This window comes from Pelodiscus sinensis, chromosome 5, assembly GCF_052426305.1.
Source record: "Pelodiscus sinensis isolate ZL-2025 chromosome 5, ASM5242630v1, whole genome shotgun sequence".
In the NCBI taxonomy this organism is placed as follows: domain Eukaryota; kingdom Metazoa; phylum Chordata; order Testudines; family Trionychidae; genus Pelodiscus; species Pelodiscus sinensis.
The window spans coordinates 20503711-20520672 of record NC_143056.1 but is presented as its reverse complement, the minus strand read 5'-3'; the positions used below and the strand labels follow the sequence as shown (position 1 = coordinate 20520672).

Here is a 16962-nt window from a genome sequence, read left to right as displayed (position 1 = left end):
TGGAGGTTGAATTATTACGCCTGAGGGTGAGGGAATAAGGTGGTATTATAAACATGCAGGCCCACTGACAACAATTGTAGGTCCCCTCTATGATGCGGGACCCTCTGTCACAGTTATCCTGATGTCTGGGTCGTGATGCACTTGTCCTGCTGGCGCTTAGCAAATTGCTGCCGGCTGCACTGTTGTCATGTTTCCTGTTTATTGCTCACTGGATGGGAAAAAATTAGTGCACCAAGGTAAGTGTGGATGTGCACCGCCAGTAGATACAAACATATCTACCCAATTTATTTATTTATTTAAAAAAAAAAGCTACCATAAGGATAATTACTCCAGCCAGGTCAGATTAGGCATTTTACAAATCACTACTCAAAGAATTAAATTTAAATCAGAGAAATAAAAATTGTGAAATATATAGACCAGTCAAAACACACAAATAATACAGTTCAAAAATAAAATAGCATATGTGTGCATTACAGGAACTAATAACGATAATAGTACAACTGGGGGGACAGACAGGACAGAGATTGTGTCAGACACACAACCAGACAGCACTGTGAGTGTGAGTGTGACTGAGCTGGTTGCTCAAGCAAGGCAGGCAAACACTCACCCTAGACTATATATAGCAAGCTCCATATGACTTGAGTACTCCTGAGTTGTTGTTGTCTATACACCCTCTCTCTTTGGGGGACACCCAAACAGTAGCACACCCTGTACATCTAGGGTGAGGGTCCCTGGAGCAGCTGCTGTGGGATGGAGCAACATCGAAGAGGGTCACCTGAACACATGCTGCCAAATCAGCCAGGCAGCACCTGAATTGTGCATTACTGGAGCCCCCAAGCCATTTTAAATTATCCTGTCCCCTGAGCAGTTGCTCCCTTTACTCAGGTTCCCTGCCTCGTTGGCAGGCCTGTACACACAATGCAATTAGGTCAGTATAAGCTGCCTTAAATCAACCTCACTCTATAGTGTAGACCAGGCCCAAGACGGTTCTTTTAGCTGAAATGGGAGAGACCTGTATGTTTGACACAGAACCGTTACTGCTTTTATATACCCATGGAATATACTGCATGAAAGTATAATAGCAGATGATAGTATGTGCCAGTATGGATTCAGTTCCCAAGATTCCCCTCTATCTACAATTTAGTCATGTGCTTCAACTTAAATCAACAATTCACTAACTCCCTCAGTTATTTGAACTACTGTCTCTCTTTGTTTTTGATTTTCCTGAAATATTTTGGATGAATAGCGTTAGTTGGATTTTCTTTTTCTGGTTCCCTTCATGTCTTAGAATTTTTATTTACTGATCTCAGAGGGGTAGCTGTGTTAGTCTGTAGCTGCAAAAACGACAAGCATATGATAAAGTGGTTTTTACCCACAAAAAGTTTATGCCCAAATAAATCTGTTAGCCTTTAAAGCACCCCAGGGCTCCTCATTTATTTATTAAAATACTTTAAAAAGAAATGGCTATAAGATATATTTTAAGGGATTGTCTCATTTATTGTTAATTTTAACTACTGCTCTGGAAAGCAAAAAATAGTTTGTTCAGAAAATGAGAACTTAGCAAACAATTCATGCACACTCCTTTTGTTATATATTGTGTTCTTGTAGTCTATTGTGTACACTCTACTTAAATCAGCTTGATTTGATTCCGGTTTGTGACTACTTCAAAATTAAAAATATTTTAAGTATGTATTTTTCCTTTAAGTTGTGTGTGAAATTTTCTTATTTATCTGCGAGCATTTAAATGTGTTTAAAATAGTGGTTTGATCTGCTTCAATATTTTACAGATTGTTTAAATGATTTTATTTGTACTAAAAGACCTATTTATGTATCTGATGGCATTACCTCTTCCGTATCTAATGCCTATAGTTTTTCAGTAGAAAAACATTTAAGTTACATTGTGACAAATCAATATTTCTCTGGAATAGGTAGCAATACAAATTAGTTTGTAGGCCAGTTACAAAATGTCAGACATTGACGGTTTAAACTGCAATCCTTTTCAGTTTTGTTGCATTCTGTGTCCTTCAGACATTCCTATAGTCACGTTGAATTGTGTTTCCTTTATATTTTGGAATTAATCCAGGGACCTGTTATGCCAGGATTGAAGAAAACTTCAATGTCTTAGATATGAAGTTTAAATTGGGGCTTGCTTCATCATGTTAATTGGTGTTTACTTGGATGGTTTTTACAATGAAGACCCCGTTTTTTATTTTCACCTCAAGTTAAAATAGGGATTTCCATCATCGTTATATTTTATACATTTAGATGAACTATGTATATATTACACTCTGAGACTACAACCTTAATTACAAGATCCTTTAATCTAGAGATGTGGTGCTGTAAATGAGTAAACTGATACACACAGCTCCCCCCTCCCGCACTGCTGCCTCATATTATCGACTTGGATTAATCAATAAGGGTACGTGGGAACTGCTGCTTGTGGGGAGCCTGCATAAAAACCAGCTTCCCACAAGCATTGGGTCCTGCTGCCTCTGATACCCTTGTAAAAAGTACCCGCTGAAAATTTCAATTTCAGATCATGTAATGGTTTTTTAACTGTGGATAAGGCTTAAGACAGTCCATCTCTGTGTTGTAGCAGATGTTTTTCTAATAGAAATCTGAGAGGAATTCAGGTCTTTTTTTAAAGGAAGGCATGTGGCTTATTTTTTACCATAAGCAATTGAAAAACTAATATTTTGCCTACATTCAGGCACTCAGCTAATTCTTTAAGTCTTTCTTTTCTCATTGAGATTGATATAGTAGTAAATCACTCTTTTGGTCTCTTGCCATGAGCCTTTTGCAAAAATGAAAATGTAGTGCTGTCTATAATTATTTACAGGGCTCGCCGAACTGCAGTGAGCCCCGCTCACCATCCTTGCAGTCTTCCAGGTTAGAATCTACTCACCCTGGGCGAGTAGATTGTATAATTAGTCGAGCCCTGATTATTCATGTGAAAAATCATAACTAAAAACTGAAAACTCAAATTTAGGTCAAATTTTTGACATTTCTGTAGCTCACTACCATTTATGTAACTCTTACAATTACAGAACCAATCCTAAATTTTGAGTTGACTAGCTAGGGTTTTAAGATACTCAGCGGTTCTCATTTAATCATTGATACATTTCAATTGCAGGCGAGGTATTTGACTATTTGGTTGCACATGGAAGAATGAAGGAAAAGGAAGCAAGAGCTAAATTTAGACAGGTATGTATAATAGATTGACAAATCCACCTCCTCTACTTTAGCAATAAAACACATGGAAAAAAATATCTGATGGTGAGCAAAACAAATGTTTTCCATGACGCTTTCAAGCATGTTCTATATTTCTGACTTTGTTGCATTAAATAACAGGGATAAACTAATAAATGCCAATAGAAGGTGAATCTAGAGTGCTAAAATATATAACTACGAAGATAGGGATATCAGCAGTATAACATGTGATTTTGTTTAATCCTGTGCCAGTGTTTCAGAAATACTTTGACACATAACATCATAAACAATAATGAATATGGGATAATAAACTGACAATTTATTGCAAATGTGCTGTTATTCCACACTCTTTATTTTCCTTACCAGCTTTTGTTAATCTATTCTATGGCACAGCATCTATGGACAGTGATATAAGAAAAAAAATCAGGAGTTAACTTTTAAAAAAAATCTGATAGTAGAGTAAGCCCAACAGTTGAAGGGGATCATATAATTTTACGCGCTAACATTGCAGTTATGTTAAGGAAATTTTGTAATAGAAATAGACACCTTTATGTTTCTCTGTTCTTGAATAAAATAGTATGTCCACTATTTGTTGTTTGGGAATTAGTGGAAATGTACGAATAACTGGATTTGGGTTTTTTGTTTTGTTTTTGCTGTTTCTGATATTTTAATGTGTGTAATGTGCAGAAAAGTTTAAATGGATACAAATAATAACCTAACTAAAATACAGGCAGTCCCTGGGTTACGTACAAGATAGGGACTGTAGGTTTGTTCTTAAGTTGAATCTGTATGTAAGTCGGAACTGGCATCCAGATTCAGCCACTGCTGAAACTGACCAGCGGCTGACTACAGGAAGCCCGAGGCAGAGTTGCTCTGCCCCGGGCTTCCTGGAATCAGCCGCTGATCAGTTTCAACAGGCTGAATCTGGACGCCAGTTCTTACATACAGATTCAATTTAAGAACCCCAGGGGTCCCCAAGTCAGTTGCTGCTGAAACTGATAAGCGGCTGATTCCAGGAAGCCCGGGGCAGAGCAACTCTGCCTCGGGCTTCCTGTAGTCAGCGCTGGTCAGTTTCAGCAGCGGCTGACTTGGGGACGCCTGGGGCAGAGCAGCTTGGGTGCTGCTGGGTTGCTCCAGTAGCGCCGCTCCTCGGCGCTACTGGAGCAACCCAGCAGCACCCAAGCTGCTCTGCCCCAGGCGTCCTGATTCAGTCACTGCTGAAACTCACCAGCAGTGGCTGAATCAGGACGCCTGGGACAGAGCAGCTGGGGTGGTGCCGGGTTGGTCCAGTAGCGCCCAGAGCAGCACTACGGGACCAACTGGCAGCGCCCCAGCTGCTGTACCACAGGCGTCCGGAGCAAAGCCGCGGAGCACGGGGGCAGCGGGACAGCCCAGACGCGCTGCGGCTGTCCTGCTGCCCGCATGCTCAGCGGCTTTGCTCCCCGTCTCCCTGGTCTGCTGGTCTCCAGCAGACCAGGGAAACGGGGAGCAAAGCCGCGGAACCAGCAGGAAACCAGCAGACCAGGGAGACGGGGAGCAAAGCCTCTGAGGACGCTGGCAGCGGGACAGCTGCGGCGCGTCTGGGCTGTCCGCTGCCCGCGTGCTCCCCAGCTTTGCTCCCCATTTCCCTGGTCTGGGGAGACGTGGAGCAAAGCCGCAGAGCACGCGGGCAGCGGACAGCCCAGACGCGCCGCGGCTGTCCCGCTGCCGGCGTCCTCAGAGGCTTTGCTTCCCGTCTCCCTGGTCTGCTTGTCTTCAGCAGACCAGGGAGACGGGTAGCAAATCCCGTTCGTAACTGCGGATCCGACATAAGTCGGATCCGCGTAACTCGGGGACTGCCTGTAAACGTGATAGTCGCAGTAAAATCTAATAGGAAGAACAAACAGTATTATTTAGGACAGTGTAACCCATTATGAGGCGGTGAAAATAAAATCAGTAACGAAAGCACTATTTCTCTCATCATTTGAATCCTCCTTTCAGTATCCTTCTTAATCTTTTGCATGATCTGACTGGCAGAGTTCATATCCCACATTCATTATTGTTTGAATAGTGTATGGATTAGCAAGCAATAAGAACCATTTCTGCCCCTCATTCACAAAATCCTGCGGTGTGTTTTTCTTTAACAGACTGTTTTCCAGGCACATATTCTTAGATTCAGAAAGATCGAAAAATCTCCCCTTTAAGTTCAGGGATTTTTGTGTGTTGCTTTTGCCCTATATACCTCGCAATCACATGATACTAGCTTCTGCAATTGTCATTTCCCATTTCAGATGCTGGACTGTACCATTTTTCTAAATCTGAAAGGTTTTCCTTCAAATTCAGACCTAGTAGTTAAATCAAGTTTTTCTAAGATTCAAAAGCATCGGGGGAATTTTCTCCCTGCTGGCAGGCCTAATACTAATTTTCAGCTGTCAAATATGGGTCACCAGTATATTCACTCTTCCTCATTGCTATCATTATTGTTCTTAATCAGAAGATTCTTTTTGGAAATGTTCTGTCACCTACTTCATTTTGTTACTTCACCTACAATGTTGTGTTCAGTTTATTCTTCAATCTTGGTTGTTTTTTTCGAGTCCACTGACTCTCTGAAAGGGAATGTGAACCAGAAGTCATCAAGGCTCTTATTTAAGTCTTTTTTAAAATTATTTTTCTGCATTTCTATAATAAACTCCCATACCTACAGTGTGCTCCTGTACCCTCCCTCCCAACCACACCCTCTACCCTGCTCCTGCATCCCTCTTCCAGACTCCAAGCCCTCACCCTCACCTGGACCCTTCCCCCCTCCTTTCAGGGCCCATACCCAGCCCTCTTCTGTACACTTCCTCCCTTCCAGATCCCTCCTGCACTCTCTGCTCTACCCAGATTCCCTGCCCTCAGCCCACTCCAACACCCTACCTCTTGCCCAGACCCCCCCATCCACTCTATAGCAGCCTCCTCCTGTGTACTGAGCCCTCATTTTTGTCCCCATCCCAGAACACCACAAAATCTACTATCTCCAATCCACTAGACTCGAGTTTGGAGCCTGAGACTAGGCAGGTGAATGTCCCTTCAGCATGGATCTAAAATCCTTAGCAACAAAGACTTGTTGCTCCTAGGGCCATAGAGTATGCATACCAAAGAAATAATATTATTTGTGGTCAAGGATTTTAGATTCATGCTGAAATTGCCCTTCTGGACAAGTTTTTAAATTGGACAGATGTGCAATGCTTTACTTCCAACATAAGCTGGATACAGAAAGGGCAGCTACAGAAATGGAGAGAAATTAAAAGTAAACAAGAGATAACATACAGCTGAAGCCAGGATCAATATTATGGGACTCCCCAGCTGACCCCAGATTCTGTGCTGCGCTGCTGCATTGAAACGCTGCGAGGAGCCCAGCGTCGGGCTCCTTGCAGCATTTCAAAGTGGCAGCTCCGCATGGAGCCCGGATTGTCTGGGGGACTCCCCCACTGACCCATGGTGTTTCAAAGAGGCAGTGGGGCACGAAGCCTGGGTTCAGTGGGAGAATCTCCAGCTGACCCCGGGCTCTACGTAGCGTTTTTGCCTTTGAAGTGTAGCAACAACCCTAGGGCTATTGCTGCACTTCAAAGGCAGAGGCGCCCTATTGACTAATCAAATAGTCGATGCAAAATGCTTCGACTATTCGATTAGTCTAGGGGTTCCCAAACTTTTTGACACGGGGACCAGTAAATCCATTCACGAACTTTTGGAGGACCGGTAATGTCTATTTGCATATTCATTAATCAAATGATGAATATTCAGATAAGTTTCTGGTCCTCCCAAAACCCCCAGTGCCAGCTTTAGCAAAGCTTTTGATATGGTAACCCACAATATTCTTGCCAGCAAGTTAAGGAATATGGATTGGATAAATGGACTATAAGACAGACAGAAAGCTGGTTATACCAGGGTTTCCCAAACATTTTACTTCAGTTGGAACCCCTTTTTTTTTTTCAGTACTGCTTTTTGCAGCCCAAAAATATAAACACATAAAAAACAAACTGAGAAAATACCAGACATATAACATGTCTGGTATTTTCTCATTAGGTAAGTTGTATTATTACTAGATGTATCAGTTCGTAGTTTCGAACTGCCTTGCTGGTAAATGTGCTCAGGCTGCATGAGTGTGTCTACCAGCCAGACAGTTCGCAACTACTTGAGGGGTGTGTGTGGGGACAATAGAATCCCCGGGCCGGACTAACCCATGCTTTGTGCTTTGCGGTGAGGAGGAGGGAATGGGGGTAGCGCCCCAAGATCTACATATGGCCTGGTCAGTCCCACTCCCCGCAGGCCGATTCATTCCTCCTCCCTGCTCCCTCCCGCCGTGCCTCTGGCCAGCCCCACTTCCCCCAACCCCCTCCCGGGCAGCCAGTTCTCCCCCGCTTCTCCTCCCAATCTCCTTTGGCCAGCCCCGCTGCCTGCATCCAGCCCTCCTTCCAGCGGCCGCTTCTCTCTTCCCTCCTTCCCCTCCCCCAATCTTCCCCGGCCAGCTCCCTGCCCCCAACCTCGCACCCCCTGGCAGCCCTATTTCCACCAGCTTCCCAATCTCCTCATCCTGCCCTGATTCCCCCATCCAGTGCTGCTTCCGGTGGCCAGCTCTCCCCTCCTCCTCACCCCAGAATCCCCTGGCACCTGCACCTTCCCTTAGCCCTGCACCCTCCTGGTGCCTCCCCCTTCCCTTACTGCCCCTGCCCCCTTTTTTCCCTAATACCCACCCCCTCACCACTTTCTGCCCCATTCCCCTCCTTCCCCTCTGTGCCCTCACACATGACTTGCTCCATCCTGGTCTTCCTCATGCCCACCCCTTCTTTCAAGCCTTCTCCCAGCACCTCCTCCTCCAGCCCCCCAATACCCTTCCCCTCTCCTCTCCTAGCATCACCCTGTCCACCCTCCCACTGACACCTCCCCTCCTGCCCTTTCCCTCATTGTCTGCACTTGGCCCCCTGGCATTTGTCTCTCTCTCCTGCACCCTGTCCCTTGGTGCCTTCCCTGCCGCCCAAGCCCGTTCCCTACCTTCTGCCTTCCACACTGCGGGGCCAGAGGCCTCGCTCAGGCCCCGGAGGCAGCGTGGCCCTGCCACCTGCCTCCAAAGAGTTTTAAAATCCCGGGCCGTGATATCACGTCACGCCCGGGCGTCCTCCCCGCCCACGTGCAACGCCGCACATGGGTGAGGAGGAGCCGCGCACGGCGGGGATGCTCTGGGGCGGGGTGGGAGGACGTGCGGGGGGGCTGGCGTGGGGGCCTGGGCCTGCTCCAGGCAGAGCTGGGGGAGAGACCCAGCTCCACATATTGGTGGAGCAGGGCCCCCAGCTCTGTAACTCGCCGGCACTTCTGAGTTCAGGGGCGCGGGGCCCAAATCGGCCTAAGGCTGGCCCTGCCGGCAGCCACCAGGCATGGTGAGGCCCAGTATTTTTTTCCCGCGGCCCGGTACCAGGCCGTGGCCCATAGTTTGGGAAATGCTGGATTAGTCAATTACCCAGTACTTAACATCCTGAGTTCATAATATTAAAAAATAAATTGAAGGTATACAATAGCTTTTAGAATGTCCTACTAATCATAAAGTCCTTTTGAGTGAGCATTTTCCATCATGGCAGCGGTTCCCAACCTTTTTTATACCGGGGACTGGCAAACCCATTCACAAACTTTTGGCAGACAGGCAACATTTTATTTGCATATTCATTATGCAAACAGTGACTATCCAAATATGCAACTAAAATGTTACCATTCTGCCAAAAGTTTGTGAATAGGTTTGCCAATCCCCGGTATAAAAAGCCTCGGCCCCCGGAATTCTCCCGAAAAACTTCCTAACTGTCAAGATGATTAAACACTGGCATAAATTGCCTAGGGAGGTTGTGGAATCTCCATCACTGGAGATATTTAAGAGCACATTAGACAGACATCTATCAGGGAGGATATAGTCTGTGCTTGGTCCTGCCATGAGGGTAGGGGACTGGACTTGATGATCTCTCAAGGTCCCTTCCAGCTCTAATATTCTGTGATTCTAAGAACAATACTTTGGAACATGCTCAGCTTTCTTGCTGTCCAAGTTTTTTCTCTAATTTGAAATAGTTTTGATTGGCTGATTATGCTGCAGTATATAGCTTGTTTATTTATGCATATCAGGCATGCTTGACAAGTGAAGCATGAAAGGGTGCACATGCCAAAAATATAACCTTGCTCTTTTAGTTTGCATTTTCAGCTGCCTTTATGCCTCTCAGAGCAAATATTTGTACTTTAAAGATGATTTGGATTCCTCATATCATTTAGTTCCATTATCTACCCTCAGGCCTCTGGGTTGGTCTGTTCTTATCCTAACTCAGCAGAAAAATTCTCCAGTTTGTGAAATGTATGTAAAAATATAGTGTAGAAATGGGGAACCAAGTTTTTTGCCTTTTGGAAATCAAGCAGATTAGTTAGCTCACCTGCCCCTTTACTCTTCCTCTGCTTCATTAGTTGTTCGTAAGTGGCTTTTGTTAATATTTCTACCTCTTCTCTGAATAACTCTAGAAATAGGGCTATTTGTTGATACTGTCCATAATGATATTTAAATTTGGGCAGATGTAAAGGCAAATTTATAGCTGTATAGGCCTCTCAAAACTTCCACAAAATAAAGGGACCCAGCACAGAGAAAACTATAAATAAAAACATTTTTGGTATAGTTCCTCATTGAACTTGGGTACCTTTTCTCCATACTGAAACAAAAAACAGGACTATGTAGCACTTTAAAGACTTAACAAGATGGTTTATTAGGTGATGAGCTTTCGTGGGCCAGACCCACTTCCTCAGATCAAATACTGTTGTTAGTCTGCTTCCCTTTCTCATGGCTACCCTTTTCTCCTTTCCTTTTTCCTTTCCTTTCTCCTTTCCTTTCTCCTTTCCTTTCCTTTCCTTTCCTTTCTAAACTATCTCACTGTTTCAGCCCCTAAATTAGTGTATGATGCGTCAAATAAGACAGTGTAATATATAATTTTTTTCTACAGCTTTACATATATTGGTCACAGCGTATTTTGGAGAATAGTACTCTGTAAATGCCACTGTCCATGAATGCCTCGTTTAAGTCATTCACTATGACCTTATATCAACCTCCATGCCAAGTTGCAGAAAAAATGTTCTGTATTTAAGATATGTGATCATTAAATTACTGTATTATATACATCTAAGTCAGAGTTCCTTCATGCCCTCTTTATTATGCAATTCCTAGCATAAAGTGCAAAATAAATTAGGTAGGATGTAGTCAGATCCTTGCTTGACTCATGATGGAGAAACCTACAGTAATTTGATTGCATAACTAACTTATCAAATAAGTTGTTGCTGTTACTTGAATAACAACCATTCCCCTCAAAGTATCTCTCAAAAAAATCTTCAGGAAGAAACTGGATAATTTCAGTCCAGCAAAGAAAATTTCAGATAGTTATGAATGTGTAAAGACACTCAGAGAAAACTTTTCCACAACCTTAATAGGTGAGCCCCCCTCCCTCTAGAATCAACCATGCAGAGAATTTCATTGTTCTCCAAAGAAGCCAATAGGTTGAATAAATAAGCTTACATTTAATTATGCTTTTAGTGACTTTATTCTGAATGTGGTGGCCATTATGGTTGGTTGTGTGAGTCTGAATGTGCACTTGTCAATTTTAGCAACTAATATTGAAATTTCTGATTATACATCTGTTTCTTTGAGGTGTCACTTATATAATTGGGCCTGTTTTCTATCCAGATAGTATCTGCAGTGCAGTACTGCCATCAAAAGCATATTGTACATAGAGATCTGAAGGTGAGTAGAAAAAAAAACCAAAACCCTACCGAAGCGTGTAGGCAGTAATTTCATTAGCTAAGTCTAGTATTCTTTTTGCCTATAAGGTTTAGAGTTAAAATCTTTTCCTTGGCTCACAGGAGGTTTTAGATGCTATGAAAATATATTAAATATAGAGCAGGTTTATTTTTTTAAATGGGGATGGAGTAAATGGGATATGTCTCAATGTAATGAATTGGATGGCATTGGTGGAGCTTCTGACCTTTTGGTCACTAATTAAAATATAGCTCAGTTTTGTAATGATAAAAAATTACAGTTGTGTAACAAATGTAAAATGCTTGGTGGTTCTTATTTACAGTATTAGACAAAACAAAAAACCCACCATCATGAGGTGGCTTTCCTTAGGTTTGGTGCACGTTGGTGTGGCATTTTCAGGGAACTTGTGCTGTTTCTTGTACTATAATTGTATAAGATTGCATTTCTGTTTCACATATTTCATAAATCTTATTTTTACTTGATACTAAAAGAAAGATTTTATATACTACACACTTCGTAAGCGTTATCATATAAAATGTAGGATTTGAGTGTTTCATTTTTGTCTTGTTATATGGAAACATTATCGGTTACAGAAATACTAAATAATTTTCCGTGAAGTAGCCAAGGAGATGATACATGTGACTAGCTTTATTTAGTGTAACAGTTGCCATAAATCTGAAGGTAATAACTTAGATAAAATATATCTGAAATATATATGAAATATATAATAAAATATATATGAAAATTAATAATTTTGTGAAGATATTTAGCTATGTTCAATAAAGAAATTTATTTACACTTTTGGCTTTTGGAATGAATCTCAGATTTGAATAGCTTTTGTAGAAAAACCTTAAATGTACATAATACAATATTTTTCTTTTCTTCCTCCCAGGCTGAAAATCTATTGCTAGATGCAGATATGAACATTAAAATAGCAGACTTTGGTTTTAGCAATGAGTTTACTGTTGGAAATAAACTGGACACATTTTGTGGCAGCCCGCCATATGCTGCTCCAGAGCTCTTCCAAGGCAAGAAATATGATGGACCTGAAGTAGATGTTTGGAGTTTAGGTGTTATTCTTTACACTCTTGTGAGCGGATCTCTTCCTTTTGATGGACAGAACTTAAAGGTATATTACTTAAACTTTATCGATAATACTGGCTGCTGTAACAATTGAAGAGTATTTTAAACTATGCCTTTTTTAAATAATTTGCTTCCTTTCTCCCAAGGAACTGAGAGAAAGAGTACTAAGGGGAAAATATAGGATCCCTTTCTACATGTCAACAGACTGTGAAAACCTCCTCAAACGTTTTCTGGTGCTAAACCCAACTAAAAGAGGCACTCTAGAGGTAATAGCATGAATAAAATGCTTTCAGACAAAATAGTAAATAATTCAATTTAATTAATTAATTTTAATTAATTTGCCATTCTTGGTTTGTACCAATATTTGTTACCACTCCTTCCCTCCATTAGTATGTATTTAACTTCTGTTAATATTTGCTGCCCCGAGGTTTCTAATTTGCATTTTGGGTGAGTTTTTGACACAAATGTGATAAAATTGCAGCGAAGACAGTTTCTTTTGTGCATATGCAATCCAATCCAAGCTCTTAAATGGTTGCCTACTTACATGAGTACTCTTGCCATACATCTTGCCTTGGGGGAGATAGCTCAGTGGTTTGAGCATTGGCTTGCTAAACCCAGGGTTGTGAGTTCAATCCTTGCAGAGGCCATTTAGGGATTTGGGGCAAAAATTTGTCAGGAACGGTACTTGTTCCTGCTGTCAAGGTCCCTTCTAGTTCTAGGAGATAGGCAATCTCCATTAATTTACTTTAAATTTAAAATTTTAATTTAATTTAATCTGGTTTAGGTGGGCAAATCCATGTGTGAAGAAATCGGTATTTTGTGCAAGCAACCCTAATTTGCATGCACATAAAAAATGTTTTGCCTACATTGGGAAGTCACTTGAAAAGTGCACCTATCTTTGAAAACTTGACCTTTATCTTTATTTCCTTAGTTAACTGAAAGCACCACAGTGTCACTCTTGTAAACTGTAGTTTTGGGCTTTCAGAATGTACTACAGAATTCTACAGTAAGATATCTTGATGATATATAGGAGGAAGACTTACATGAAGAGGAGTTCCTGATTTTTCCCTTCAAATTAGGGCATTATGGCTAGGCATGTTTTACATTTTAGTGCATTCCTATGAAAGTCTGTGACTTCCTAAATAGTTCAACATTAGAGACAGGTTAAAATCTGTTTGAATTTTCTTAACTGTAATGCTTTTAAACTTGTGCTTAATATTATTGGCTTCTTTCTTTTGTATTCTTTGTCAATACTTTATGCTTTACTTCAACTCTTGGAGAACTGTCATGTTCCCAAGTGAGTAATATTTAGGATAGAGAAGTCTATTAGAAGTTTTGTGGCTGAAAGAGTGCATTGGTGTACAAAGACCAGTGAAGGTTTCCTGGATGAGGATAGTTTCCTGCATACAGATTCTTGTCTGGAAGAAGTTTTTATCTGATCTCTTTCCTGAGCTCTCACTGCAACCAATCTCTATACTTTGTAGTCAACTTGAACCTTTGTCCTAGAATACAGCTAATAGGAAGTGGCCTGTCTAGGAACACAATCCAGGAAGGTGAGGAAGGGGACCAGTAATAAGGATGGCTATCTTCAAATATGAGTTGGGAATTATGTGGAACTTTCTGGAAAAGAATGATGGCTAGAATTAGAAGAGGACTTAGAACTTTAAACCAGAGTCTGGGTTTGCTTGTCTTCAATTCTTCAATGCTGTTAAGTTTTTGATAGATAGGACTTTGACTTCTCAGTGTCTTCTTTTGTTTACAAGAAAATAGTTACCAAACAACCTATCTTTATAGCAAATCATGAAGGACCGGTGGATCAATGCAGGGCATGAAGAGGATGAGCTAAAACCTTTCGTTGAACCAGAACTAGACATCTCGGACCAGAAGAGAATAGGTAATTCAGTGTTTTCCACTATGTCTGCAGTTAACACACAGTGTTTTGAGTTTATGTACTGTGTGTTAGGCATTTGAAAAACAACGTCAATGTCTAATTAAATACTGACATTATTCCTGCATTTAGAGGTTTTGTTCCATTGTTAGAAAAAAAATAGGTGGCTCTTTGAGCATGTTCCTGTGGGAGTCCCACTCCAGGTGACAGCGCATCTTGGCATCATTGATTGGAGATCCTTGGTGGTAGTGCCCGGTTCTGGGGGCGGGAGGTGGGAGGGTGTGTGTGTGTGTTCCCGGTTCGGGGGGCGGGGTGGGGGTGTGTGTGTGTGTGTGTGTGTGTGTGCGCGTGCGTACAATTGGTGTCTTGTGGCAGTGTCTATATTTGTTTGGCATATGCACATCCCGATCCCCTCAGTTCCTTTTCAGCCATCCTCTGCTGAAGACAGAACTTAGAACAGTTCTGCACCTCTTTTCTAATTCAGAATATAGAATAAATTATGTAAATATAGAATGTTACATAAAAAGTACATCCAAGTCTCCCCTTCCCTCAGGAAAATTATATTTAAAAATATATTTTTTTTCCATTCTCAATCTCTTCCTTCAAGCATGACCTCATAGGATAGCCTTAAAACATGCTAGGCTTCCCTGGTTTTAAAAAATGCAACTCCTGCAAGTATGTCATGCTGCATTCAGATGGACATGCCCTCTGCAACATATGTCTTGGTGAGCTGCACATTCCTGCCAAATGTGTCCATTGCAACAACCTTAAACCAGTCACTGGAAAACAATCCTCAATTTTGAAGGCTTGGTTGAGGGTCTGGGTAGCCACTCCTTACCCACATTCACCTGTCCATTTGGCCACTGCCTCAAGAGATTCCTGCATACTTGGCAACAAGTCTCACAAGATTGCTGGGTACTCAAAATAGTGTAATCCAGCTACTCTATCCCCTATATTTCACCCACACCCCTTATCTTTCCCCTTCCCCATACCTCTTAAGGGACCTCTCTCACAGGCGCCTTCTTCAAATAGAGGTAACTCACCTTCTTCAGCTAGATGCCATGGAACATGTTCCTCCACAACACTGAGGGAAAGGGTTTTACTCACTATTTCCTGACCTGAAAGAAAAATGGAGGATGGCAACCCATCCTAATCTGCCATGACTCAATAAATTGGAACTCTCCCAAAGATTCAAGATGATCCCTTTGGGCACAATAATACACACACTGGAACAAAGCAATTGGTTCTCAGCCTTTAAGATGTATTCATCCAGCACACAGAAGATTTGCCGCTTTATAGTGCAACGTGAGCACTTCCAGTATAGAGTGCTCACATTTGGACTTACCACAACACCAAGAGTGTTTTCAAAGACTCTTGCTGTGTTCACAGCTCACCTCCACAAGTGAGGAATTGAATTCTTTCTGTACCTCAACAATTGCCTTATTAAAAGCCAGTCTTACGAGGAGACTCAATTGGCCACTTGAGTTACCATTTCTCTTTTCTACACTCTAGTGCTCTAGATAAATATCCAAAAGTCCACTGTCATTTCAGCTCAACAAATAGAAGTAATTGGAGCTCTCCTAGATTTGACCATTGCCAGCTCCTCTCTCCCAAATGCCAGATTCCTCACCATCACACACCTCATATCAGCAGTCTCTATCTGCCCCAGGTAAAAGCCAGAATGTGCCTACAACTTCTAGATGATGTGCTGGCCACCACATACATGGTGCGCCGTGCCAGACTTTATATGAAGGGTCTCCAGGGCTGGCTAAGCTCAGTATGCAAACCAGCCAAACACAGCCTCCATATGATAGTAACTCCACCCCGCACTGTCTAAATTCCCTGCACTGGGGGACAACCATCTTGTTAGTCTTTTAAGTGCTACATAGTCCTGTTTTTTGTTTCTTCCAGTTCTAGTAATCTTTGATTCTATGATTCCCTTTTACCAGATCCTTCCAGCAATGATGCTCATAAGACACTTTCCTTTAGAATGAGGAGCACACTTAGACTGTACACTGCACAAGGCAGGTGGTCCTCAACAGAGACCCATCTGTATATCAACCTCCTTAGAACTCATGGCAGTCATATACACGTCTTCACTTTCTTCCTCTCATAAGTCTCAGAACGTTTTGTGTCTTGACTGATAATACAGTATGCATGTTTTACATCAACAGATGGGGGAATCACACTCACACTCCCTATGCACAGAGGTTGCCAAGCTATAGAACTGATGCATCCAACTTCACATAGACATCTCTGCCTCCTACCCCCCATGCTGCCAGAACACTACTGCTGACATCCTCACCAGACATTTTTCACACGAACATGAATGGTAGCTCAACCCCACAGTGGCACAACTCTGGAGTTCCCCAACTGTAGACCTGTTCACTACATGGTAGAACTTCAGTGTCACCGATTCTGCTCCAGTGTGGGAATTGGGACTGCATACCTAGGAGATGTGTTCCCAATTCCATGGCAGGAGACACTTACACTCACCCACTGATTCCTTCAGAGTCAGCCACAAAATCAGAATCAACAAAGCCAAGGTCATGTCACTCCTGCATGGTCCAGGCAGACATCATATGCTTACATGCTGCGAATGTTGTTCTGCTCTTCAATAACTCTTATGAGAAGACCGGATTGCTTCTCCTTGCGCAATGGACTCATCTTTCATCCACAGTTGGTGATGCTCCATATGAAGGAATGATTCCTCCATGATTCCAGGCACACAAGCTGACCTTTTTCAGAGCACGTAAAACATGTACTACTGCATAAGAGGTGAGACTTCACCTTCAGTACCTACCTATATAAATGGAAATGATTCTCCACATGATGCTCAGAGAAAAGTATTACACCCAGCAACACTCCTCTCCCCAGTGATCTGGACTATCTTTTAAGCCTCAAGAACAATGGACTCAGTTCCATCAGAGTTCATCTTGTGGCAATTAATTTTTTTCATGATAAACTGGTCGGCTTTTCCATTTTCACTCACCCTATC

General features: G+C 42.3%; 1 protein-coding gene across 7 annotated transcripts in view; it reads left to right on the top strand.

Annotated features, from left to right (window-relative positions):
• The window catches only part of MARK3 (microtubule affinity regulating kinase 3), a 115521-nt gene that overhangs the window by 52660 nt on the left and 45899 nt on the right, over nucleotides 1–16962 (top strand). For 6 of the 7 annotated variants that reach the window (XM_089778343.1, XM_006130994.5, XM_006130993.5 and 3 more), the window contains 5 exons: nucleotides 3134–3204; nucleotides 10922–10978; nucleotides 11886–12122; nucleotides 12223–12342; nucleotides 13871–13970. In XM_089778343.1, the coding sequence (XP_089634469.1) occupies nucleotides 3134–3204; nucleotides 10922–10978; nucleotides 11886–12122; nucleotides 12223–12342; nucleotides 13871–13970 (585 nt within the window). Of the gene's footprint in view, nucleotides 1–172; nucleotides 237–3133; nucleotides 3205–10921; nucleotides 10979–11885; nucleotides 12123–12222; nucleotides 12343–13870; nucleotides 13971–16962 lie in introns of those variants that run through there. The other variant, XM_089778341.1, reaches the window with a different exon arrangement.